Here is a 27,648-nt window from a genome sequence, read left to right on the forward strand (position 1 = left end):
AACCCATGAGAAATTCATTTTATTCATTCATTCATCCATTCAATAAACAGCACGTTTACAACGCGGCAACCAAGAGCTAAGTTGTGGAAACACCCTGTCCCTACTTTCCAGGAGTTTCCATTCTGGTGCTGTAGTCAGACTTAAGCTTATTATACAACGAGTAGGACATATGGTGGCAGAAAGGAGGCTGGGGGTTATAATTCCCATGTAGCAGACGAGGAAGCTGAAGGAAGGGGTGGTAAAACGACCCGCCGGATCACGAGCAAATAAATAGCAGAGCCCCAACCAGGGCGCAGGACCCGGAGGCGCGCTGAGAACAATTTGCATTTTCTCAGGATCTTGCCAAATGCATATTTGTAGACTCGGATAAGCGCCTTGGCAAAGACTCTACACACGTTTATCATTACCGGTGCTTGACTAACTTGGGAGGGACCGGAGGCGCTTCCAAAGTAGCGGGATGGGGGGGTCACGTGCTTCGGATCTCCTTTCGCGCAGCGCTGCGCAGCGCCGCCCCGCGTCCGGGGCCCAGCCAGGGTTGCTAGGCAACGGGTAAACGCCAAGGCTCCGAGCCGTTTGAGAAGCCGGGAAGCCGGCACCGCCGCTCGGGTGCTTCCCCAGAGGCCCAGAGGCAACAGGAACGGACCGAGGGTAAGGGCGGGTGCGGGGAGGACGTCCGCGGCTGAACAGGAGAGTGGAGAGTGAAGGGGGGGAGCCCCCAAGTGTGAGAACCACCGCTAGTGCAAGAAACTCCTCGAGGGGCGTCCTTCGGGACTAGCTCTGCCGGATGGTGGATTCCTGGCCTAGCGCTCCTAGGGTCCCCCGCCCCATCAGTCCTCGCTGCCCTCGATGCTTCCCGAGTCACGGGACCCAGCAAGTTCTAAACGCCCTGCTTCCTGCACCCCTAGCTGCCAGTCGGGTCCTGATGTGATCGGTCTCCTGGAGGGGACGGGAGACCTCTGAAGGGTTTACAGCTGAATGGATAGAAAATACAGCCTGGGGCTGGGGTGCCGGGAGGCTAAGCCCGTGAAGAGGAGAGCTTTCTGGTAAGAACGGAGGGCAGGGAATTATAGTGATTGAGCCCCTACTAGGGGACAGGCCCTCTGCATCAGTTTATTCCTCAACCCGGGAGAGGGCATACTTACGCCCCTTAGGGTATCACGCTCAAGGTCACACCGTTAGTTCCTTCTTCCTGCAACAAGTTCAAACATTATCATGGTCTCTTGAACCACAGAAGTGCACTCTTCTCCAAGCTTTCAGAACCAGTGCTTTCCCCTCTTAAATTGTTACCTTTGCTGTGCTTTGTTTTTCAAGCCAGAAGAGGAGGAGTGGAGGGAGGAGAGCTCTAGGGGAGAGCCCTGGGGGATTGGGGTCACATCACACATTCAGCACGTGACAAAGGGAGTAGGGAGCCCCTCTCTGCGCCAGGCACTGGGGATAGGGATGAATAAAAGACCTCAGTCTTCATTCAAGGGGCCAGCACTGGTGGGCAGAGGATGTAGACAGGGTCCCGCCTCACCCTCCGGTTCTGGGGACCTCCTCCCACCTCTGGCTATCCTCAGCCTCCACCTTTTTTTTTTTTTAATAAATTTATTTATTTATTTGTTTTTATTTTTGGCTGTGTTCAGTCCTCGTTGCTGCGCGCGGGCTTTCTCTAGTTGCAGCGAGTGGGGGGCTACTGTACGTAGCGGTGGGCGGGCTTCTCATTGTCGTGGCTTCTCTTGTTGCAGAGCACGGGCTCTAGCCACGTGGGCTCAGTAGTTGTGGCTCGCAGGCTCTAGAGCGCAGGCTCAGTAGTTGTGGCGCACGGGCTTAGTTGCTCCGCGGCATGTATGTGAGATCTTCCCGGACCAGGGCTCGAACCAGTGTCCCTGCGTTGGCAGACGGATTCTCAACCACTGCGTCACCCGGGAAGCCCCATCCTCCACCTCTTGGAGCTCACTGCTGGTCGACCCAGTGTGAAGCAGAGGAAGGGATTCAGGGAGATCAGCTTCTTTTGAAGGCGAGTGAGCCCCTTAGGACTGCAAATTCCAGAAGGTGAACAGACAGAAGAAAGAAGGCAGGAAGCCCCTCCCCCTGCAGTCCTTTGTCCAGCCGGACACAGCACAAAGACTGGGGGCTGCCCCAGGGACGCGAGGAAGAGGAGACCTTGTGTCCTTCGTACCACCAGGGAGTCCCGTGGTGAGGGAAGGTGCCGCCCCCCACCTGCCTGCCTGCGAAAACCCCACACTGAACTTCTGAGCCACCCTCGGCTCCCTGGTCTCCCTGCTTGGGAAACACTCCTTCTCTTAAGCCAGAGGAAGTTCTTTTCCAGGAATTACTTTGCTCGTTATCACTGCACAAGACGAGTTTTGTTTTTATGTTTGGTTAAGGTTCTGATCTGACTGCCCCAGGATGCAGGAGGCGGTTGCATATTTGACATTCAGATCAGCACGTCTCCAATTCTGCGCGTTCTTGTGTTTGAGATGCCTGTGGATCTGAGGTTCCCACGGGTGGGCGATCTCCCCCCCTGAACTCCCAGAGGGCAGCGATGCTGGTCCTGCCTTCCTTGGAAGCCCCGTCTGCAGACAGCCCCGTTCAGGCGCTGCTTGGGGCAGCCCAGCCTATGAGACTTGTCTCACCAGGGCGGGAAGAGACCTCCTGAGACCCCCAGCTCTGACCTCACCATTCATCTTCATACTCCACCAGCTTGCAAGAAAGCCCTCTCTGGGTCCTTGAATGAGCTGTCTTCCCATCACCCAGCCAGCCTTTAAATGTCCCCTCTGTCTGCCTCCAGATAGAAAACAATGCCTCTGTTCTCGCTCCTAGCTTGGCTTAGGAAGCACCCAGAAGGAAAGCAAAGCTGTTAAAGATGTGACCTGGGCTAAAGAGGATATTTTTGTCTTCCTGGGGTTTCCTCATGCTCTTAGGATTCCGCGTGTCCCCTAGGAGCTAGCTGTCTCGTAGCAATTATCTTTTAACAGAGGGAGAGACAGGCAGTCCTTGGGGGAGGGGGAGCGGGGGAGGGGGAGGGGACGCAGGTGCAGCCCTGTTGTGCTTCAACAGTGTGCTGGCGGACAGGAAGAAGCTAATTGGATGTGCATCCTTCTTCACGAGGCTCTATCTTGTCCATGTCAAATAACTCATGAGGGCAACCTACTGTAATTTGTGCTTCTGTCCCCACCCTCTGTTCTCCAAGCCATTGCTTTTACCCTTCCTGGGCAGAAGAGTTTCCAAACCACAAGAAAGAGCAGGAAAATACTGCTCTCTGTGAGTCTGGTGCAGTTTGAGTTGTTCTGGGGCTGGGCGGTTGGGAGGGTGGTATTGTCTTCAAGGAACAACATAGGTGGATGCAAAGGGACCTAGGAGTTAACCTCGCACCCTCGTCGCCCTGACCCCTGGTCCCAGCTGCTCCAGGGCCCAAGAGCACCCAGGCACGTGCTTCTAGGCTGTCACACAGCTCTTGGCCCTGCATCTCAGGGGACAGCCGGGACCCACCTGTCTGGTCCTTTGAAGCCCTGGAGGTGGGATCAGACACATATCTGGTCCTAACAGTCATCTGGGGTGATTGTGTAAAACACATATTGCTAGGCCTCATCCCACGCATGTAAATCCGTGTTTGCAGGAGGGGGCCTGGGAATCTCTATGTTTTGAATGGACATCCCAGATGCGAGAAACATTGGTTGAGAGATTAAGAGCCCTCACTTTATTTTTTTTTATTTTTTAAATTAATTTATTTGTTTATTTTTGGCTGCGTTGGGTCTTTGTTGCTGCGCATGGGCTTCCTCTACTTGCGGCGAGCGGGGGCTACTCTTTGCTGTGGTGCGCGGGCTTCTCACTGAGGTAAGAGCCCTCACTTTAAATCGGTGGTTCTCACCCTTGGCTGCATGCTGGAATTACGTGGGGCGTTTGTAAAAATACTGCTGAGAGATTATGATTTAGTTAATCTGCAGTTCAACTGAAGCATTGTGATTTTTACAAAGCCCTCCAGGTGTTTCTAAGTGGGTAGCCAGGGTTGAGAATCATTGCTTTGGAGCCGGATGTGAGTGGGTCTTGGCTCTGTTTAGACTCAAGAAATTTGACCTTTGACCAGGTACTTTCTGAACATCATTTTCCTTACCTGTAGAATGAGAATTGTGATGCCTATTGGGGGTGTTGTAGTGGGCATGCAATGAGGGTGCCTGTAAGTGCTGTTCACAGCACCTGGGACCTGGTAGGTCTTTAAATATTCTGCACACAGTCCTTCATCAGATATATGATTTGCAAATATTTTCTCCAAGTCTATAGCTTATCCTTTATTTTCTTTTTTTTAAAAATAAATTTATTTATTTTATTGTATTATTATTATTTTTGGATGCATTGGGTCTTCACTGCTGCGCGCGGGTTTTCTCTAGTTGCAGCGAGCGGGGGCTACTCTTCGTGGCAGTGCGCGGGCTTCTCATTGCAGTGGCTTCCCTTGTTGCGGAGCACGGGCTCTAGGTGCACGGGCTTCAGTAGTTGTGGCACGCGGGCTCAGTAGTTGTGTCTCACTGGCTCTAGAGCTCAGGCTCAGTAGTTGTGGCGCACGGGCTTAGTTGCTCTGCAGCATGTGGGATCTTCCCGGACCAGGGCTCGAACCCGTGTCCCCTGCATGGGCAGGCGGATTCCTAGCCACTGCGCCACCAGGGAAGCCCTCTCTTTATTTTCTTAATCTTGTCTTTTGGGGCAAGTCGAGAGCAATCTGTGGGAACAGCCCATGGCCTTTCTGAGACTTCCAGTTAGCATGAGTGAGAAAGCATTTCCTAGTGTTGCATTTGAACCCTGGCTCTGCTGCTGCTCGAGATCTTGCATTTCACCTTCTCGGCATCCTGAGTGTGTCAAGTCTTGGAATGACTGAGTGGCCCAGCCAAGGTCAAGCAGCTGGCGAGTGGCAGGGCCAGAACTTGAAGTCAGGGTCCAACCCAGCCTGCTTTTCAATTTCCCACTGTGCCTTTCATGACCAGTAGCACAAGTCAGAGGGTTTCCCAAAGGCCTAACTATTCTGCCTGCTGGGGAAGTGGTGTGACCCTCTCTCCTTCTCAGCTGGACTCCCAGCCCTCTCCCCGTTGGAGTGACGTGGAGGGAAGAGGTTTCAGTGGGGCTCCCACAGGGTGATGGAGGGTGGAGTCCAGTAACCTAGTGTGTGAGCCTTTCTGGCAATCACGTGGTTGGATGGGAGCGTTTCCAGAGAGGCCTGGGGCTCAAATCTGTATGCTGTATGATCAGGTCCACAGTGTGTGGCAGGGAATTTAGTTCAACGTAATCGCCATCAGTATTTCTTCCTGCCTCGCAATAAACATACTAGCTCAGCAAAAACTGTATCATTTGGTGAGTAAGAGCTTTGGAATCAGGTAGACCAGCTGTACCACATGTGAGCTATGTGATCCTGGGCAAGGCATTCTGGGTATCTCCAAATACCGGATTCCTCCAAAGTAAAATGGTGATTTTATTGTCCACTTCAGAGGGCGACGGTAAGAACTGAACAAGATGATGCTTAGCCTGTAGTCATCACTCCATAAATTACTTTTTCAAATGCAGATGCAGCATCTGGATAAATCCATTAGGAACCCTCCCCCCAACCAGATTGGGAACCTGGAGCTGCCCCCGGTGGTGGGGTCCGTGGGGACTGGGAAGCAGCCAGCTGGGGTCCCTCACCACACACCCTCCCTCTGTTCCTGCAGCAGCTGATACCATGGAGATTGTGTACGTGTATGTCAAGAAGCGCAGCGAGTTCGGGAAGCAATGCAACTTCTCCGACCGCCAGGCAGAGCTGAACATCGACATACCGCCCAACCCTGAGCTGGCCAAGCAATTCGTGGAGCGGAACCCCGTGGACACGGGCATCCAGTGCTCCACCAGCATGTCGGAACACGAGGTGGGTCCCTGCCCCAGGGACCGGGCCAGTGGAGGTGTGGTCCGGCAGGGTGGCTGGCCAAGGCAGGCAAGTGGGACTGGGTGACTCCATCCCCCCGGAAGCCAGTCAGAGTGGACCAGCGAAGATGCTGGAAGTATGAGGGCAGAATCGCCCCCACACCCACCTCGGTGCCCAGGGTCAGGACAAGGCCCAGCACCACCCACTCCCTGGGCCGGGTGACTGTAAACCAAGATGTTCTCTCTCCCAGGGGCTCTGGCCTCACCTCTAAGACTCTTACTAGAGTTGTTTTAGGCATTGGGTACATCTGGGAGAGGTATCTGAGGGGGCCAGGGATTCACATCTACAGGACCTGCCTAGCTTGGGAAAAGGAAAGGGTCCCATAGAAAGTGCTGGTCAGAGGTGCCTCCAGGATAAAGGAACTGAGGGGCATGTTCCTGTCCAAACTCCCAGATTTCTCCTGGTCTGTCTGAACCAAGTGATCAGCTCCTGATTACGTCAAGAACTGCTGGGAGAAGATTAGACTGAAGGGGTTAACACAACCGTCATGTTCCCAAATCAACGGAGTGAAAATCACACTGATATGGCCAAAACACTTTGTGGATGGCTCCAATAACTCACAGTTCAAACAAACTTGAGTTTCTTGCTTCCCCAGGGCAAGCTGCCGTCATGGCGACCAGGGTGGTTTTGTTCATGGTGTAGCCACCTAAACAAGAGGGCGGCCATGAAGGCCACACCACATCGGGGTCTCCTCTGTCAGCAGCTCCACCCTGTTGAAACTTTTAGCTTTTGTGAGAACTGGCTTAAAAAGGAAAAGGAGAAGGGGAGTGACCGCTCAATGGGTATGGAGTCTCCATTTGGGGTGATGAGAAAGTTCTGGAATTAGAGAGTGATCATGATTGCACAACATTGTGACTGTTCTTAATGCTACTAACTTGTACATTTTAGTCAAAATGGTAGATTTTATGTTATGTGTATTTTACCACAATTTAAAAGATGGGGGAAAACTGGGAAGGAGGAAAAGAGGTAAGTTTAAGGGGTGAAACTACATCTATGCCATCCTCCCTACAACAGAGAATGGGCAAAGCAAGTCCACACTCTTAATTGTTTTTATGTTTCGATTCCTGTGACGTTGTAAATGGTAGGGTGGAGAAAGCTTAGTCACGTTTTCCTTTGGGATCTCACAGAACCGATGGGTGGGCTCCTCTGGACCTTTAGGGTGGAGATCAGGTCAGAACTGGATTTTCCATAGCCACTGGCAGCATCTGCAAAGCTGCTAACTCCACAGGGGTGGCACTCTTGTGGCTGCCTGTGACCACCTGAGGACCAGAAAGTTCCTTGCTGGACCTGAAAATATTGTGGCTTTGGCCAGGGACACCTCACGGGTCCATCCCTGAGCACTCAGAGCCGAGGGACCCGGGAGCCCTGGGACACTGGTTTGCAGGAGTGGTCAGATGCTTCCACCAGGGCCAGGCATCTTCTCACCTGTGGCTCTCTGTTTAGGCCAACACAGAGAGGTTTGAAATGGAGACCCGGGGGGTTAATCACATCGAGGGGGGCTGGCCCAAGGATGTGAACCCCCTGGAGCTGGAGCAGACGATCCGCTTCCGGAAGAAGGTGGAGAAAGATGAGAACTACATCAACACCATCATGCAGCTGGGCTCGGTAAGGCTTCCTTCAGCACCCGTGGTCAGGGCCTCAGCCATCACTCTGCTTCCCCAGCTGCATGTCAAGCTCGGCAACTGTGGCTCCTCGGGGAAGTGTACCAGCTACGTTATGGAACCTTCTGTCTGGGAGCAGGCAGGCAGGTCCACACAGCAGACCAGAAGGTCCAAGGACTGAACGGGCTTTAAGAAGAATCTGAAAAGTGGGAAATCCTCTGGGCAAAGAGAACCCCAAGGAACTCCACCCAGCAGCTACCTGCCAGTAGGGATCATTCATTCATTCGACACATTCGGATGGAGCTTCTAGTCTCTGCCAGGTGCAGTAGAGATTGCAAAAATGAAATTCACATATATTCTGCCCCAAAGAGTTTATAATCCATTGGAGGCCAAAAACAAATACAGAGGTATCACTGTATAATGTAGAAAGAAAGGCTGTAAGAGAAAAGATGCTCTGCCATTTGCCCCATAAGGAGGGAGAGTTGATTTCCTGCTGAAGGAATCAGGGGAGTCTTCCTGGAAGAGGTGGCACTTGATCTTGAGCTTTTCCTTGTTGGACATTTGGAATAACGGGGAATGGCCTTCTGGGTGGAGGAAACAGGAGATGGATGCCATATATGGAGTGGTTACTAATTCTGTTTGCCTGGAGCAGTGTTTCTTCACCTTTTTTTCGTTGTTGTCCCCCAACAAGCCTTTTTAGACATCGCCCCACCCCAATGAAAATGTAATACCGTAGGTGTACTATATATTTATGTACTGTATGTATATCTGTGCTTTGTATAAAAAAGTAATAATATTTTACCCCCAAGAACCAATTTCCACCCTTTTGGTGGGTAGATGTTGCCCCCAGTGAAAATGCATGGGCTGGAAGGACGGGAAAAGACTACTAGATATTTCTCGTCCCTCCCAGACTCCATCTCAGCCCTGATCAGGCTGAAAGGACCTCCCTTTACTGCTAAGAACTCCCGACGTGTCCTCCTCAGGTCATGGAGCATTGCATCAAGCAGAATAATGCCATTGACATCTACCAGGAGTATTTTGATGACGAGGATGCGGTGGAGGTGATGGAAGAGGCCCCTTCAGCTAAAACCATCAATGTTTTCAGGTACCTCTATAGTCAGGCAGGTGTCTGGCCAATTTCTTTCAGCCCTATGCGTGGGTGCTTCCAAAGGTGACCCCTTGCCAGTCACTCCATGCCATGGGTACAATGCCACCTGTGATCCGAGCTTAATAAGGGACAGAGCAATAAAACGCCCAGCAGACAAGTGGTGCCTACCCTGAGGGCAGGCCTGGTTGGTGGAAAGGGAGGACAGAGTCTGGGGAAAGACTAAAGCAAATTTGCAAAGCTGTGTACAAGTGTGGTTGATTCATATGGTGTAGAGAATGTATCAAGTACCAAACATCAGTGATCCGGCTGCAGTGTGAGTAAACAAGACCCTCATCCCAGACTCTCAGGAGTGTGCCTGGAATAACCTCCAAGGACAGCAGAAATTTGACAAAAGAAATTTATCCCACAGACACATGTGTGAAGTCACTGGATATTCACTGAGGCAGGGTGTGTGCCAGCCAAAGACTGGAAGCAAGCGAAACCCATCGGTAGGGGGCTGGTTCCAGCAATTCTGGTATGCCCACACTGTTGAATACCACGCAGCCATCACAATGAATGAGGCAGCTCCTTATGTGCCTATAGAGAGTTGCCAAGATTTACTATGTGAAACCAAAGCAAAACAAGGGGCAGAACAGTGTGTAGAGAGCGCTACTTTTTGTTTAAAATACACCTATATGCATGTGTGCATGTGTGCATATATGTATGCATATGTGTGTACGTGTGTATGTATATATGTGCATGTGTGTGTGCGTGTATACATGTATATTGCGTGTGTGTGTGTGTGTATGCTCATATATGCAGAGAATACCTGTGATTTCAGACGTGACTAGCCTCAAATGCCAACTCTGGAGGATTCATTTTGCTACCGTGACCCACTGTGGGTCCTGGGAAGTGTTTCACCCAGCCCCAGCGTGACCAGTAAGGACTCTTTTCTGATCTGGGGCTGAGTCATGGTGTGCCAAGCAGGCTTCTAACAATGGGCGTGCAAGAGAAGGGCCAGGGTGGGGCGGGGGCTGTCTGTCCTGCTGCTCCAGCCCTGCTGGGGTCTGACCTTCCATGTGGATATCCGAGAGGGCTGATGCATTAGAAGTCATGCCATCCAACCTCCGCGTCTGACAGATGAGGAAACTGACCCTAGGGAGGGGATGTGCTCAGGGCTCACAGTGGGTGGGTGACCCAACCAAGGATGGGCCTCAGCCTGTGCTCCTTCTACTATGGCAGTGCTCCCAGGGGGGAGTGATGTGGATGAGTCACACGGCCAGAAAGTGATTTCATTTCCCACTTTCGTTCATTCCTTCCGGTGACTTCAGTGACAAAGTGTCAGTTTGGGGCCATTAAGTCTTTAATCCTTTTCTAACTCTTACACATTCTCCCTCCCCTTTCATTTTTTCTATTAAGAGTTCATTTTTTTCTAGCAGTTTTTTTTTTTTTTTTTTCCAGAGAAGGAAGGATTTATTACTTGCAACAAGTAAAGAGAACACCTCAGATCTTTCCCGAAGCGGTGTCTCTCGAGCAGTTTTAAGTCCTCAGCAAAACTGATCAGAAAGTACAGAGAGTTCCCACATGCTCCATCCTCCCCCATCCCACACAGCCTCTCCCACCATCAGCGTCCCTCCCCTCCTCCCTCCCCGCAGGTGGAACATTTGTCACAGTCAGAGAACAGCACTGACGTCATTACACCCTGCCCTTGGTCTGTTCAGGCTGCTGTATCGAAGTACCGTTAAGTCAGGTGGCTTATAAACAACAGAAATTTACCCCTTACCACTCTGGAGGCTGGACGTGTGAGATCAGGGTGCCAGCAAGGTCAAGTTCTGTGTCCAGTGAGGACTCACCGGCCCCCTGCAGTGAAAGTGCTGAGTCCTAACCAATGTACCTCCAGGGAATTCCCAGGACTCACTTTCTAACTCAGAGACAGCCGTCTTCTTGCTGTGAACTCATAAGGTAGAAGGGGTGAGGGATCTCTGTGGACCCTCTTTTATAAGGGCACTAATCCCATTCATTAGGGCTCTACCCTCATGACCTATTCACCTCCCAAAGGCCCCACCTCCTAATACCAGCCCATTGGAGATTAGGCTTCAACATATGAAATTTGGGGGGATGCCTACAGCACACCCAAAGTTTATAGTTTACATTAGGTTTCACTCTTGGTGTCATACATTCCAAATGTATTATACAGAATACTTTCACTGTCCAAAAATCCCCTGTATTTTTTCCTATGTATCCCTCCCTGCCCCCAAACCCTTGCCAACGACTGATCTTTGTACTGTCTCCATGGTTTTGCCTTTCCCAGAACGTCATATAGTTGGAATCATACAACATGTGGCCTTTTCAGATTGGTTTCTTTCACTTAGCAATGTGCATTAAGTTTCCACCATGTCTTTTCATGGCTTGATAGCTCATTTCTTTTTAATGCTGAATAATAATGATATCTGGATGTACCACAGTTTATCCATTCATCTACCGAAGGGCGTCTAGGTTGGTTCCAAGTTTTGGGAATTATGAATAAAACTGCTGTAAACCTCTGTGTGCAGGTTTTTGTGTGGACATATGTTTTCAACTCAGTTGGGCAAATACCAAGGAGCATAATGGCTGAATTCTTCACCCTCCCTCATAGTTTAATATTAATGAGAAATCAAGCCTCAGGCTCGGAACTTTCAGCCAACGAAGACATCAGGCTGAAATTTAATATTTTATTTCCATTGTCTTAATTTTTATTAGTTTTTATTTATGGCTGGTGAGATCAGTTTTCCAATTAAGGGAGTCCTGTCAGCTTTGTTTTTAAAATAAATTTATCTGAGCGAATGTTTAAATATGTATGAATTCTTTTAAGAAAAAATTAAGCAAATACGAAATTTAGGGAACCTGGCATTTCAGTCTTCTGCCCTCTTGCCCTCCCCTAAAGGGATCCCCAGGAAATTAAGCGGCCAGCCACACACATCTCCTGGCACCCCGATGGCAACAGGAAGTTGGCAGTGGCGTACTCTTGCTTGAATTTTCAACGGGCACCTGAGGGCATGAGCAACGAGTCGTACATCTGGGACCTGGGTGAGAAGCAGAGGGGTCTGGTAGCCAGGGAAGGATGAGGGAGTGAGGGAGAGGCCAGTGAAAACTCGGGGGAGGAAGGTAGACGCAGCGGGACTCTCGTGGGGCTGGTCCCTCACTGGGATGCCCAGGGACCCAGGAGGAAGCCCCTGTCTCGTCCCTTTGCTGTCTGGGTTCAGGTGCAGCCAAGCGAAGCCAAATCAGAAGCAGGAGCTCCCTTCACTTCCAGATCCCGGGGCATTCAAGACCAGACCACGTGGAGACCCAACTCTGGGTCCCTGAAGAGCATATCAGAAAGAGTCCCCAGCAGACTGAGAAGGGACCCGAGGGGCCCTCACAGGGACGCAGGGACTCACCTCTGTCCCACCTGTCCTGGCACTTTCCCCTAATTCATGGCCAGTAGGGGCAGTGTGTCCACTCGGGAGCACGGACCACTGTTGACAGAAGGGCTCACTCCAAGGGCAGAGTCTGGCAGGTAGCAGGTGATCGTGGGCTCCATCCATGCTCTCAGGCGTCCCTCATTGCTGTCGTTGTGAAAATAAACGTTACCTTTATCAGCAGGTGCAGGTGCCGCGCACGGGACTGAGCACTTCACACTCCTGAGCAGCTCAGTGAGCTCTTAGCGCTGCCCCGTGGGCCGGACTCCATCATTACCCCCGCTGTACAGACAGGGCAGCTGGTTCACACAAGTCAGGGGAGAGCTGACTTCTTGTAAAAGCCTTGAACCTCATTTAACACCAAACCTGGAAAATGGACTAGAATGACAGTCACACACACACAATCCTGATTCCCAAAAATAAAACCAGCAGAAGAGCCTCCAGGGCTAGATGCTGTCCACTGAGGACCAGAGCTTGCAGCCCGGAGAAGGGCGTCCAGGCTCCCCCTGCAACCCCCACCCGCGGAAGGGGTTAAAGTGTTTGACCCTGTCCTTTTTTTTTCCAGGTCTGGTAGAACATATATATATATAGTCGTTGTTGTTGTTCTGCTTTGTAGAAAACCCCAACAGGCCAGAAATTGCCCTAAAGCCGTCTTCTCCTCTTGTCACCTTGGAATACAACCCCAAAGATTCCCACGTGCTCCTGGCAGGCTGCTACAATGGGCAGATCGGTAAGGAGGGACCCCCCCCCCGCCGACCCCCGGCACGTAACCAGGAGTCAGCCCGAGTCCCCTGCAGGCTCTCAGGCAGCTTGGCCCCTGCTGCTGTCTGGCCAGGGCCCACCTGCCAGGCCAGGCTTGCCACGGAGGACAAAGTGGGGTGGGGACTTCCTGTAGCTTCCAGACGTCAAGGTGAGACAGGTTTTGCTGATACTTCAGCCGTGTCTTCAGTTGTAGAAGTTCAAGTGAGTCTAAAATGAGTTCAAAATAAAAAGTTAAGAAAATTATGGGCCAAGTAAAGTCAAGAAACATTTACTGTACACCTACCCTGAGCTAGGCTAGGTTAGCTAGAGGCAAAGGGGTTATGAGACCACTGGGGAGCTCCAACTCAGGAGATGCAGTCGGGGCAACCTATATGGTAAAGGGTGTGAGTAATACCAGCCATATAGAGTGAATGGGGGGAAAAAAAGGAAAAAAAAAAAAAAGAATTATAGAACTGGCTAAAACAAGAGGTATGAAGACCACCATTTACAGGGGGATTCATTCAGTTTAGAAACTGATTCTATCAAAACTTGTTTAAAACCAGCTTACCGTCTTGCTTGTTCTTTCATTAGTGAGTTAGATAAAGCTTCATACATTAAAAAAAAAAAAAAGAATGAGGAAGTGTTACTCCTCTTCTGTTTTTTTTGTTTTTGTTTTTGGAAGAGTTTGTGAACAGTTGATAGCCATTCTTTTTAAATATTTGGTAGAATTCACCAATGAAGCCATCTGGTCCAGGGATTTTTCTTATTGGTATTTTGAAAGTTGAAAATTCAACCTCTTTATTTGTTACAGGTCTTCTCACGTTTTCTGTTTCTTCTTGAATCAGTTTTGATAGCTTGTGTTTTTCTAGAATTTTTCCTTTTCATGTAGGTAATCTAATTTGTTGACACAATTGTTCATTCTCTTACAATCATTTCATTTCTGTAAGATTGGTAGTAACATCTCCTATGTCTTTCCTGGTTTTAGTAATTTGAGTGTTCTCTCTTTTTCACTTGGTCAGTCTAGCTAGAGGTTGGTAAATTTTGTTTTATTTTCAAAGAACCAACTTTTTATTTTATTGATTTTTCTCAGTTTTTAAACTCTCCATTTCATTTATTTCCACTCTAATCCTTATTATTTCCTTCCTTCTGCTTGCTTTGGGTTTATTTTGCTCTTCTTTTTCTAAATTTCTTAAAGTGGAAGGTTTGATTATTGATTTGAGGTTTTTAAAAATACAGATATTTACAGTTATACATTTACCTCTAAACACGGCTTTAGCTACACCTAAGTTTTGGTATGTTGTCTTCTCATGTTCATTCATTTCAAGGTATTTTCTAATTTCCCTTTGACTTCGTCTTTGACCCATGGATTATTTAGATGTATGTTGTTTAATTTCTCTATATTTGTGAATTTTCCAGTTTGCCTTCAGTTATTGGTTTCTAGGTTTATTCTATTATGGTAAGAAAAGATACCTTGCATGATTTCAATCTTTAAAATCTATTGAGACCTGTCTTATGGCCTAACATGTGGTCTATCTTGGAGAGCGTTCCCTGTGCGCTTGATATGAATGTTTTCTGCTTATTGTTTGGAGCCAGTAAATCTCGCAGACTTTGCTGGAAGGCTCTGTGTGCGTACTTGAGCATACCTTCAACACTCAGCCAGGCAGTCGTCAACTCTGCCTTAGCTGCTGCACCGAGCCTTACGGTCAGCCAGAGGTGAAAGTTTAGGGCCTTCTCAGTTCTTTCCTAAGTATGTATGCAGCCCTGGGAATGCACACAGCCATACCCATGCATGTGACCTTCTAGGTTCCAGGAGCTTTTCAAAACCCCTATGGACATTCTCCAGCTTTTCCTCTCAAGCTTTTTGGTTAGCCTATTGTTTGCCCCACTTGTTATCCACCACCGTGGGACACTGCAAAGTTAATCAGTTGTCTGTAATTATAATTATTTTCAAAATTGCCTTCTTAAAAAGACCTTTTTCACTGGGCAAGCTCCAAGTCAAGGTGAATATAGACAACCTTGCAAGTGGGGGGTCTTCCAGGGAACCACCAGACAGACAGGTCAAATAATGACAATTCTTTGAATAGGAGACTTTGAAAGAGCTCCAGCTCCATTCTGCTCAATCCCTCGGCTGCCAGGCTATTGGTTTTTTACCAGGTAGGCAGAATGTTATTTTTCAAGGCTACCATAGAACCGGAGAGTATAGGATCCTAACTAGGGCAAGTCAAAATGCAACAGAACTTACTGTTCTTAACAAGATTCAGCCGTTTTTCTCAAATAAACACTCTGATTTGCTGCCAGCCTTCGGCTAATATCCAGAGTTCTGAAAAAGTTGATTCTGACCATTTTTGCCAATGTTCTCTTGGAGAGAATTCTCAGAGGTCTTTACTCTGCCATTTTTGCTGGTGGGACACCCAGAAAACTGATGTTGGTATCCCTGGTGAGCTCAGAAGAAACCTGCCCACGTGGGCCCTGAAGGTTCCTGCCTGCCCTTCACCTCTGGCCTTGAAGTAAACAAACAGTTAATCCTCCTGTCTGCATCCGAGGTCAGACTCAACCAGACATGAAAAGGGTTCCCCTTCCCTCCTGTCTTCACGAGCTCTCTTATGTTCCCCTCTTGCTCCAGGAGTAGGGGCTGGAATGGCTGGGACACTTCTCAGCAACTCCCTGTGGCCAGGCTGCCTCCTGGCCTCCTGGCCTCCTGAGGCCTCTGATCTCCCTCTTGGACCTGCTACCTCCTCTCCAGGGGAGCTCCTGGGTTATGAAATAGACGTGGGCTCCCATAAACCTCCTGCAAATTTATCTGTGCGCCCAGGCTCTAAAAGGCTGAAGCAAAGCCACTTGGCCACGATTTATTCAGGAGCCCTGCCTCGCTCATCATTCATAACCCCTTTCAGTGGTTTTGCATGCCAGCTCGGACCAGCCCAGGCTCTGGGGCTCTGCTGTCTGTAAGACAGACATGGTGGGACCCACCCTGGAGTACTACTTTGCCCAAGCAGAGCGAGCTTAGCTAAGAAAACCTGTTTCTGGGCCAGACTGATCCAGGGCCAAATGCCTTGGACTTGGATTCCATAAATCAAGACTTATGGATCATGGACTTTTGTTGTTGTTTTACAAAACCAGCTTTCCTAGAAACAGCTCTGAGTAATAGGGTGGGTCCTCGCTATACACTCGTGGGAAAATGAAAACAGAATCCACTGGGACAAAAACATAAGTAAACTTTGAGTCTTTCTTGGTAAAACAGAAGAAGCAACATACTAATGATGAATCAGAAGAAAGAACAAATCTCCCTCTGTGTGTTTCTTTCCGATCAAATGCAGCAAAGGTACAGAGGCGAAAAGGGAATGAGTGGATGCAGCAGGAGAGATTTGCATAGATGTTTTTACTTCCCAGAGCCTTTCCCTGGGGTGGAGGTGCTCCTCCCTCTTTGCCTGGCTCACTCCATCCCGAGGCTCCTCCTCAGTCTTCGTTCCTTCTCACTTCCTCCAGGAAGCCTTCCCTGACTGCCTCCATGTGTCTCCCTCTGGAGCAATCACGGCACGGGCTGTACTTGCAGATTTCCCTTCCTGTCTCCCAGGGACTGTGGCTGTCTGAATCCCAGTGGCTTCCCCAGTGCCCAGCGTGATGCTCAACACGTGTTAGGGGCTCAGTGGAATGAACGAAGCATGCTTTGGGGGCTGGTAGGAAACTCAGGCGGGTTTGAAGTTAGCCCTGCTTCTAAAAAAACCACATACCTGCCAAACCAAGACAAGCAGCATCCCTCTATCCCGTGCTCCCTGCACTAAGAAAGGAAGCCTGTGCCTCCATCACATCCCCTTCATTCTCTTCCCCGCCAGCCTGTTGGGACACCCGGAAGGGCAGCCTGGTGGCAGAGCTATCCACCATTGAGTTCAGTCATCGAGACCCTGTTTACGGCACCATCTGGCTGCAGTCGAAGACGGGCACCGAGTGCTTCTCGGCATCCACGGACGGGCAGGTACCGACCAGCCAGGCGCTGTAGGGGGCGCGGGGGTGGGGCTCAGTAGCAGTCTCCCGGCCTCCCACTGAATTACCTAAGAACGTTTCCTTTTCATTCCATTTTTAAATTGAATGACAGGTAATCCACGCACATGGAACAAGATCCCAAAGGTACAAAAGGGCAGACAGTGAAACGCCGTCCTCCCACCTCTGCCTTCTAGCCCCCCAGTACCCCTCCCTGTAGGCGCCCACCCACATCAGCCTCCAGGGTCCGTGTCTGCATACAGAAGCCAACGTGTCTGTCTTTGCTCTCTTTCTGTACACCTGGCACGTTGATCTGCACTTGACGTTTTTCATTTAGCATGTCTTGAAGATGATTTCATATATCGTAAAGCGCTGCCCCATGCCTGCTAAGGACTTAATAAATTATGGGTATGCTGTAATTTGTTTAAGTGGATTTTAATATTTTGTAGTTACCAAAAAATGTGGCAAAGGGTGTGTTTGTATATAGATTACTGCACACATGTGAAGTATACGTTCCTGGCGGTGGGATTTCTGGGTCAAAGCATGTGTGCATTTTGGATGTTGCTGTATATTGCCATACTGTGAGGAGCCTTTAAGAATACAGACTCCAGGGCCCACGTCTGGCAATTTTCCTTCAGTAGGTCTGGGGTGAGGCCCTGGCATCTGGATTTTTAGGAAGCTTGCTCATGACTCTGATGGTCAGCCAGGCTTGGGACTGTGGACCAAAGGAGTGATTCTCAAAGCATGTCTGTTCCCTCGGGTTGCCGGTAGTCTCTGTCAGACACCCCTTTGGCCCCAGGGACTGGCCTCAAAAAGGTGGAGGGGGTAAAGAAGGCAAAAAAGTCAGGAGAATTGCGGGACCTCAGGTCTCAGAGTTGGCCCCTCCTCCCATCAGGTCATGTGGTGGGACGTCCGGAAGATGACCGAGCCCACCGAGGTCGTCATCATGGACATCACCAGAAATGAACGGTTGGAGCATGCCTTGGGGGCCATCTCCCTGGAGTTCGAGTCTACTCTGGTGGGTGTCCCTTCCTCTCCCTTCCCTGACTTCCATTGCCAGGGCAGCCAAAGCCAAGGGCAGACCCGTGGCTACTGTGTCAGATGGACCCTGAGACTGCTTCTCACCTTGTGCCCTGGACCATCCTCCTGTGGTCCTCCGAGACCTGTGTGGTCTTTACAACCACTTTCCAGCAGGGGGCAGCAGAGCAGAGGAAGGAGGCCATTCTAATTCCCTCAAGAGTCGCCATTTGGCTAGTGTCCCGGCTGATTAGAAGGCAAGCTTTCTGAAAGGACGGGATTCCAGAGAGGCCCCATTCTATGAGAAGAGCCCTGTCCACAACCAGCGTTCAGAGGCCAGGCTGCAGCTCTGTCCCTGCCTCACGTGGGACCCTGGGCCGGTGGCTTCACTTCCGTGGGGAAAGAAGAGGTGTTGGAGAGGAAAATGAGATCAGAGGAGGCTCCTTGGCAAACCAGAGCACAGGCCTGTGATGGCATTTAGTAAATGAGAAGGAAAAGTAAAGAAATATCAAAGTGGTAATGTGGTTGTGTCCGAGGAGGGAAGCTTCTAGAAGCTGCAAATGAAGACTCCCTCCAAAGCAAGAAAACGACCTTTCCAGATGGCTCTTGGCCTGGCTCCCCCTTGGGATTGTCACTGGTTTGCTTCCAGGCCGTGTGACATCATTCCCAGGCCCTTAGGAGGTGGAGGTGCTCTGGCCTCACCCCTGCCCTGGAAGTCCCCCACCACCACCCCCCAGGCTGGGGGATCAATGTGGTGGATGAGGTGGAAGACAGTTTTACTGACCCCCTCAGCCCTGGGCGTGGAGTCACAGTGGGGAGGACTCAGAAAAACATTCTGTCCCCGAATCAGAGATTTCTAGGCCAAGTGCTAGATGCAGTGACCTCAATGCCACTAGTCCTCACCTCTCCCACACTGTGTGCTGGACCCTCGTAACTGCCTTACGTTGTGGGATCACCCATGACCGTCTTGTGAGGTGATGTGATTATCCCTACTTTGCAGATAAACAACTTCATCTTAGGGAGGTAAGTCACATGCTCTAGAACACGGGGACGCCGGGGCTCAAACCCAGGGCTCTGACCCCAAGGCCCAGGCTCTCCACCCCATGCCCCACCAAGGAGTCTGAGGCATGATGGGCCACCGGGACCTGGGCAGTTTATCTCCCTTACTAGCTTGCAGAAGCCCTGGAGTTGACTTTATTCCTTATTTTTCTGGGACTCTCGAGCTGTGTCTCTTTCCTTTCCTTTTTTTTTTTTTTTTTTAACTTTTATTGGAGTATAGTTGATTTGCAATGTTGTGTTAGTTTCTGCTCTACAGCAAAGTGAATCAGTTATACATAATACATATGTCTACTTTTTTTTAGATTCTTTTCCCATGTAGGTCATTACAGAGTATTGAGTAGAGCTCCCCGTGCTACACAGTAGGTCCTTGTTATCTATTTTGTATATAGTAGTGTGTATACGTTAATCCCAATCTCCTAATTTATCATTTCCCCGCACCTTTCCTCCTTGGTAACCGTAAGTTTCATTTCAATATCTGTGAGTCTGTTTCTGTTTATAAATAGATTCATTTGGGGTTTTTTTGTTTTGTTTTGTTCTTTAAATATTTATTTATTTAGGCTACACTGGGTCTTAGTTGCGGCAGTTGGGATCTTTACTTGCGGCATGCGAGCTTCTTAGTTGCAGCATGTGGGCTTCTTAGTTGCGGCATGAGGACTCTTAGTTGTGGCATGCACGTGGGATCTAGTTCCTGACCAGGGATCAAACCTGGGCCCCCTGCATTGTGAGCATGCAATCTCCCTAAATAGGTTCATTTGTATCATTTTTAAATTAGATTCCACATATAAGTGATATCATAGAATATTTGTCTTTGTCTGACTTACTTCACTTAGTATGATCATCTCTGGGTCCATCCATGTTGCTGCAAATGGTATTATTACATTCTTTTTAACGGCTGAGTAATATTCCATCGTATATATGTATCACATCTTCTTTATCCATTCCTCTGTTGATGAAACATGTCATCATGTTGATTCCATGTCTTGGCTATTGTAAATAGTGCTGTAGTAAACATTGGGGTGCATGTATCTTTTCGAATATATGCCCAGAAGTGGGATCGCTGGATCATGTGGTAGTTCTATATTTAGTTTTTTAAGGAACCTCCATACTGTTCTCCACAATGATTGCACCAATTTACATTCCCACCAACAGTGTAGAAGGGTCTTCACTTTCCTTTGACTCTCCAATCTGTAGCCCAGTTGTTCTTTTTAATTGTAGTAAAAACAAAAACAAAAAAACACACATAATGTAAAATGTACCATCTTAACCATTGTTAAATATATTTACATTGTGGGCTCTCTGGAGCTTTTTCGTCTTACAAAACTGACACTCTGTACCTTTTAATCAACAAACTCCCCATTTCCCCCTCCCTTCAGCCCCTTCAACTTTCTGTGTCTACGAATTTACCTCCTCCGGGTACCTCATTTTAGTGAACACTTCCTACATTTGTCTTTTTGTGATGAGCTTTTTTCACTTAGTACAATGTCCTCAAGGTTTATCAACATCGTAGCACATGGCAGAATTTCCTTCCTTTCTGAGGCCAAATAATATTGCATTGTATGGGCAGAGCACATGTCGTTCACATGTCGATGACACTTGGGTGTTGTGACTAAAGATGCTATGGGCACGGGTGTACAATGTAGACCAGTTTTGCCGGGAGTAGTAGTTGGAGGCTGGAGGGAGCTCTTCTAGATCCATGTTTTACATTATTGATTCAATCATTTACTTTATGTGTAAACGTTCAGGATCTTTACGGCAAAATGCTTAGTGGACACAGTGAGGCTACATGAAGAGGGCTGGCGACGAGATTCTCCAGGGACCAGAAGAGTCAGGGGGGCTTCATTATTTGTGGGGCCCTTGGGCAGGTTTAAAGAAGTGTGGGACCTGATCAAGCGCAAGAGTGGGCGCAGCTACCTAGAAGGGGGCGGGGCACAGCGCGAGCAGAGGCTTAAACCGAAGGCACTTTCAGTACCTTTGGACCCGCAGCCGCCCTGCCGCTCCACCGCCCTGACTCCGGAAAACCGCTCGCCTTGCCAGCTAAACCCTGAGCTGATGCTCCATGGAGCCTTTCGCTCACGTGTCACCCCCTCCACAGCCGACCAAGTTCATGGTGGGCACGGAGCAAGGCATCGTCATCTCCTGCAACCGCAAGGCCAAGACATCGGCCGAGAAGATCGTGTGCACCTTCTCAGGCCACCACGGCCCCATCTATGCCCTGCAGCGAAACCCGTTTTACCCGAAGAACTTTCTGACCGTCGGCGACTGGACCGCCCGCATCTGGTCAGAAGACAGCCGGGAGTCGTCCATCATGTGGACCAAGTAAGGGGGGAAGTTGGGGGGGTGGGAGAGGGGTTCCGGGGGTGGAGGGGACCGAGGGGGCCCAGCCCAACCCAGGAGTGCTCTGAGCCTTTCTGTGTCCACCCATAAAATGGAGAAAACACTTCACAAACAGCCAAGCTTACGCTGGGAAGTGGCTTGATTCGGCCACTTCACAAAGGAAGATGCTTCAAACCGCACATTCATCTGTCGATGGACATTTAGGTTGTTTCCATGTTTGGCTATTGTGAATAGTGCCGCAGTGGACATGGGAGGGCAGGTGTCTCTTCGAGGTCCTGATTTCAATTCCTTTGGATAAAGACCCAGAAATGGGATCGAGGACCCTCCACACTGTTCTCCACAGCGGCTGCACCAATTTACATTCCCACTAACAGTGCACAAGGGTTCCCTTTTCTCCACACCCTCTCCAGCACTCATCTTTTGTTTTTCTAATAATTTAGCCATCCTCACAGTTGTGAGGTGATATCTCACTGTGGTTTTGATTGCATTCCTCTGATGATTAGTGATGTTGAGCACCTTTTCACATACCTGTTGGCCATCTGTATGTCTTCTTTGAAGAAATGTCTGTCTGGGTCCTTTGCCCATTTTTTAATCGGGTTATTTGGTTTTTTGCAATTGAGTTGTATGAGTTCCTTATATATTTGGGATACTAACCCCTTATCGGATATATGGCTTGCAAGTATTTTCCTTAGGTTGCCTGTGCATTTTTTAAATTTATTTTTTAATTAATTTATTTATTTATTTAAAAATTTTTAATGGCGTATATTTGATTTACAATGTTGTGTTAGTTGCCTTTTCATTTCGTTGACTGTTTCCTTTGCTGTGCAGAAGCTTTTTAGGTTGATGTAATCCCACGTGTTTATTTTTGCTTTTGTTGCTTGTGTTTTTGGTGCCATATCCAAAAGGTCATTGCCAAGGCCAATGTCAAGGAACTTTTCCACTGCATTTTCTTCTAGAAGTTTTATGGTTTCCGGCCATACGTTTTAGCCTTTAATTCATTTCGAGTTGATTTTTGTATACAGTATGAGATAAGGGTCCAATTTCATTCTTCACTGCAGAAATCGTTGAAAATCTAGGTTAAACCAAGTAGGAAGTATAACACTCTCTTCATCTCAGTAGCATGAACTTTTCTGGGCAACTTTTCCTTCCTCCGACTCCTTTCAAGTGAGTCTCACGGCTGGGGGACTGGGCCCAAGCCTGTGCCCTGGAGTTGGCTGTGGAAAACGCCAGTGACCAGCCCCTGGGAAGGACCCCACCCCAAACCCTTTATAGTGCAAACTGTGAGCTGTGGGTGGCGAGGCTGGTGCGGCTAGAAGTCAGACACAAGAAAGAACTTCCTGCCCAGCAATGAAACCCTGGAGCCGGGGCGGGGCTGGATGAGTAGGGCTGCGGCCCCGCAGGCTCTCCATCCCTCCCAACCACAGGGGTCCCTGACCGGTGACACCTGGCTCCCAACAGGTACCACATGGCTTATCTCACTGATGGTGCCTGGAGCCCGGTGAGGCCAGCGGTTTTCTTCACCACCAAGATGGACGGGACCTTGGACATCTGGGACTTTGTGTTCAAGCAATGTGACCCCGCCCTCAGCCTGAAGGTCACGTGCACCTGCCTCCCCATGCACCCAGGCCCTCAGACTCTGGTGGCACAGCAGAATCACCTGAGGGGAATTAAAAAAGGAAAAAAGCGGATGCCCGGCCTTTCCTCCCGCCAGGCCTGTTCCTTCAGAAGCCCGGGCGCAGGCTCCTGGCAGCTGACCCCTTCCAGCCTGAGCTAACGTAACCCTATCAGCAAAGCCAGAGCAGAGACCTGCAGGCTAGGGCCGTGGAAAAGCGCGGGGTTGGGGAAACTGCAGAATGAAAGTGGGGCTGAAGGGACTTCCCCGGCGGTCCAGTGGTTAGGACTCCACGCTCCCAATGCAGGGGGCGCGGGTTCGATCCCTGGTCGGGGAGCTAGATCCCACATGCCAACAGTGCAACAAAAAAAAAAGAAAAAAGAAAGAAAATGGGGCTGGACTGAAGGGGTGGGTGTGGGGGGCCGGCTGAGGCGGAAGATGAGGCTGGGGGTAAAGGGCTTTACAGCCAGTCATAGAGTGTGAACTTCATCCTGTGGGTTGAGGCTGGGGTCCCCCTCAATCGGGGGAGTCACCAAGGGTGTTTGAATGGGGCTGCTTGGCTAAGTCTCCCCAAGAGCCAGATAATCAGACCAACAAAGGGTGACATTGCTCCTCTCTCCTCCCTCACCCGGGTCTGCCTGACCCTCCAGCAGGTGTGTGACGAGGCCCTCTTCTGCCTCCGGCTACAGGACAATGGATGTTTCATTGCCTGTGGCTCCCAGTTGGGGACAACCACGCTGCTGGAGGTCTCGAGTGGGCTGTGCACCCTCCAGAGGAATGAGAAGAACACAGTTTCCTCGGTAGGTGCGGGCCCCGGGCGAGGTGCGCACCAGCTCCTGAACTGACCTGGCCCCCTGGCCGAGCGGGCCAGTCAGGGAAGAACAGATGCCCTTTTCTGTCACCTCCTGGGAAATGGATGGATATTTGGGGGTAGATCAGGAAATGAGCCCGAGAAATGGGTGTTGGGAATGTCTGAATCCACCCTGGCTTCACTACTCGGTAGCCAAGCGGCCCTGGGCAAGTCACTTTACCACTCCAAGCTTCAGTATTTTTCAGCTGCAAATCCAAGTGGTTTGACTCGGTCAGTTTGTCTAGTTTCAAACAACATACTTTTGGGGCAGCAGAACCTGTCCAAGGAAGGCTTAGCAGAATGCCTGTAGAGAAGACAGCTGGAAGGGGACCGTCCTGGGGAAGGGGCCCTGGGGGCTGAGATCCATCACCCCGGAGGCGCCTCCCCAGAACCGTGGGGCACGCAGAGAAATTGAAAACCCCTGGTGCCGAGACCCTGGGAGACCCTCCCGGCTCTGCCTGAGATTGTGGTCCCACCAATGAACTCGTCCTCTGTGGGCCCAGGCCGCCATGTTGCGCAGCCCCAGAGGGTGTCCTTCACACCTGCATCCGTGTTCTTGGAATTCCTTGGAACTGAGTAACTTGGCACCCCTGTTCCCGCCTCCCAACCCCAATATTTAGCCCCCCTTTCTTGCCGTTAGCCCGGAGTACAGGCCTCTGTGTGGGCTGCTTGGAGTCGAGCAAGGAGAGCCCGCCCGGCCCCCGTGCTGGGAGCCAGCGCTGCCTGCCCGCCTCTCCCACGGCCTCTTTGTCCCTGTGCACAGATGTTTGAGCGTGAGACCCGGCGGGAGAAGATCCTGGAGGCCAGGCACCGCGAGATGCGGCTGAAGGAGAAGGGCAAGGCGGAGGGCAAGGATGACGACCTGAGGGAGGGAGAGCCCGCCTTGAACCTGGAGGAGCTGGTCACCAAGGCCGAGGAGGAGTTCTTTGATGTTATCTTCACGGAGCTGAAGAAGAGGGAGGCGGAAGCCATGAAGCAGAAGCCCAAGCCTGTAGGGGCCTCGAGCGGGCTCGGGGTGGGGTGGCCGGGAGGGAGGCACGGCGCCCGGGCTGCCTGCTTGCTGACCTCGGGCGACCGCGAGCAAGTGGCCTCGCCAGGCGGACCTTCATTTGTCCATCTGGCAAGTGGGAGGAATTACTCCCTTCCTCCGGAGGAATCCTAAGTCTCCAAGCAGACTTCAGGCTCCCTGAGCACAGGAGCCGTACCCTGTGCTTCTTGAAATCCTCCTCTCCCCACCGCGATGGGGACCTTGAACATGCATGTGACCCGGGCTACATGAGCCACCAGAGAAGAGGGAGCCTGGAGGCCCCGGGAGGAGGGGGCTGTGAGATCCGTGATGACCCCTCCTGGCATCGGGGGTGAAATTTGTCCTGAGCTCAGCCATCCATGGCCCCGGCTCCAAAGCACCTTCTAGCTGCATCACCTGGGCTGGTCACTTCACTTCTTGGTTCCTTAATTTTCACCTGGAAACTGAGGAGATGGAGTGATAAAGGTAGTGTCACTTTCCAGGCCCTCTTCGGTACCAGGGGACGAAGAAAAAAACATGGTCTGTCTGGGCCATTGCCTTTAGGGGCCCACCGATAAGACGCTAAGATGTGAAAGAGTGAAAGCACAACACGGAAGGGAAAAGAACAAGCGAGTGTGGGCCAGCGTCTGCCCTTGTAAGCAAGATCGGCTACCTAGTTAGGGAAGGAAGGAAAACATGGGGCCCCTAGTTCAAAAGCATTGAGAAGTTCAAGGGGCTTCCCTGGCGGTCCAGTGGTTAAGACTCCGCGCTTCCACTGCAGGGGGTGCGGGTTCGATCCCTGGTCATGGAACTAAGATTCCTCATGCCTCGCAGCCAAAAAAAAAAAAAAAAAAGTGTTGAGAAGTTCAAGACAGTGGCAGCAGACGCTAAAGCAAGCGTGGAGCTCTGGTCAGCACAGGCCGCGTGGCCGCACAGGGCGCCGGCCCATGAAGCCGGCCCTGGCAGCAAGAGGGGCTGTGTGTCCAGTTCTCGGGCACTGATGGAGTGACAGGGGGACGGAAGGTGGGTAAGCACACGGAGGAGCTCACCGGTTCCATCCCATGACTACTCACCATTTCTGCCTCTGTCCCACTGGGTCCAGAGACAGGCTGTGATTTCTGTGGGCGCATTTTGCATTTGGAAGTACTCGGATCTGAGCGGCTTTATTCTCACACCATCTGGTGGTACCGGTGGGGCTGAGGCAAGGCTGGAGTCCTGCCTTTCTGACCCACAGCCCGGGCTCCTCCCACCCATCCCCCCGGGGCCCTCCAGCCCTCCAGCAGGTGATGCTGACACCGTGCAATGCGGCCACTGACTCCGTGTCTAGTGCTGACATCCCCAGATGTGCTCCCCACAGCAGCGTGAACACTCCGGATGGAGAAGCTGATTCTCAGAAGGGGTTAAGCTACACAGAACGTGGCCCCCTCCTTCTTCTGCCCACCACACGCTTCCTGCCCATCTCTGCGTCTCTGCAGTTGGCCAGACCTTCTGGGCTCAGATCTGAGAAGGCACTGCTGGGTCCTCACACGCATTATCTCTAATCCCAGCCACAGCCCTGCAGGGAAGCATGTCCCCTTTACAGGGGAGGGGACCAAGGAGACTCAGGAGGAACTAGCTCGAGGTGGCCCAGGCAGCAAGCGGCAGGTGCCCGAGGCCGTTCCCACCGTCCATACCCGCAGGTGTCGAGCGCCCGCTAGGCCCTCACGGCCGTGGTGCTGGCAGTGTGGCCTCCTGGGTGCCCAGCAAGCTAGGCTCAGGGGTTAACCTCCCGGGTGCAGGGAGCCCTGCCCCCCACCAACAAGTCTATGCTGTCTTTCCGTAGCTGAAACAACCAAGTCTGGAGACAGAAGAGGAGGTGGAGGGAGAGGAAGAAGGGGCGGAAGAAAGAGACGGTGAAGAGAGTCCAACCTTGGAAGGCCAGCCTTGACCGGAGCCCCGCTCACACGCGCGCCTGCTTCCCACCTCTCGGCACTGCCCTGGTTTTACAAGTCGGGGTGCTGACCCCCTCCCTTAAAGGGTCTCCGGGGTAAGGGAGGGCTGGAGGAGCAAAGGGGCCCCAACCCAGCCCCCATACCCCACAGATCCCCGGTCCCCGGTGACTCCCTGAACCCAGTCCCAAGAGACGCCTCGGGGGGAGGGAAGGGGCAGGGTTCATCCCTGGGCTGGTCCCCTGGTCTCAGCCACACCCCAGCCAACCTCACCCAGGTCCCCTGGCCCTCCCTGTTCCCTTGGATTGAGCTTTGCAAGGGCTTTCCTGACAAGCATCTTCCTTCACAAGCTTGCAAAGCCTCCGCTGGGCTGGCCACGGCCATGGCCGGGCCTCGGGAAGGCCTGTGGGTGTGGGAAGCGGTCTCTCCTTCTCTCTTGCTGACGCTCTGCACCCATATATGACTGGGGAGCAGAAAGTCTGTCCACTTCTAAGATGTCTTTCCAAGCAGCTCCTCTGGGGAATGCTGACCTCCAAGAGGGTGAGAGTCAGTGGATGAAATGAGCTGGGTGTCTCTTGCACACGGCGAGTTTTCTGCTGTCTTCATTCTTGTAAAATTAAATTAATAATAATAGTGCTAATGGTTAGTGCTTATTATGTCTCCTGCACTAAGAGCTTTTCATGTTATCTCGTGTCACTCTTTTGATAAAGTCCCTGGAAGGTTTCTGCTCTGATTATCCTTCCTCGGTAGAGGAAGAAACAGGTTCTGGGAGACATGTGGGGACCTGCCCGGGTCACCGGGCTCATGAGGGGCAACACGGGGACGGGAGCCCAGGCAGCTCACTCCTGACCCTGCGCAGGGCCCGAGGGGGCTCCAGCATGGGCAGTGGGATGCCCTGAAACCACAGCAAAGCAGAGCGTTTGGTGACCAGAAACATTGGTAGGGCAAGAGGGCAATTCAGAGGCAGCTTTTTTTTTTTTTTTAACATCTTTATTGGAGTATAATTGCTTTACAATGGTGTGTTAGTTTCTGCTGTATAACAAAGTGAATCAGTTATACATACACATAC

At 50.8% G+C, this 27,648-nt stretch overlaps 1 protein-coding gene across 1 annotated transcript; it reads left to right on the plus strand.

The window, feature by feature from the left end:
- Window positions 1-567: 567 nt before the first annotated feature.
- Window positions 568-27,128, plus strand: DNAI2 (dynein axonemal intermediate chain 2). The gene is made up of 13 exons (XM_036837213.1): window positions 568-648; window positions 5,676-5,869; window positions 7,370-7,531; window positions 8,511-8,632; window positions 11,538-11,680; window positions 12,671-12,784; window positions 16,629-16,768; window positions 17,669-17,791; window positions 20,942-21,165; window positions 22,642-22,777; window positions 23,449-23,595; window positions 24,409-24,636; window positions 26,474-27,128. Exons 2-13 carry the CDS (start codon window positions 5,687-5,689, stop codon window positions 26,576-26,578), a joined length of 1,827 nt encoding a protein of 608 aa, XP_036693108.1. The 5' UTR covers window positions 568-648; window positions 5,676-5,686; the 3' UTR covers window positions 26,579-27,128.
- Window positions 27,129-27,648: the final 520 nt, after the last annotated feature.

The sequence above is a fragment of the Balaenoptera musculus genome, chromosome 20 (genome assembly GCF_009873245.2).
Source record: "Balaenoptera musculus isolate JJ_BM4_2016_0621 chromosome 20, mBalMus1.pri.v3, whole genome shotgun sequence".
Classification (NCBI taxonomy): Eukaryota; Metazoa; Chordata; class Mammalia; order Artiodactyla; family Balaenopteridae; genus Balaenoptera; species Balaenoptera musculus.

Coding starts and splice junctions, on each gene's coding strand:
- DNAI2 (XM_036837213.1), top strand. CDS start 5,687: ATGGAGATTGTGTACGTGTATGTCAAGAAGCGCAGCGAGTTCGGGAAG. Junction 8,633..11,537: donor AAAACCATCAATGTTTTCAG/GTACCTCTATAG, acceptor CCTCCCCTAAAG/GGATCCCCAGGAAATTAAGC. Junction 24,637..26,473: donor TGAAGCAGAAGCCCAAGCCT/GTAGGGGCCTCG, acceptor GTCTTTCCGTAG/CTGAAACAACCAAGTCTGGA.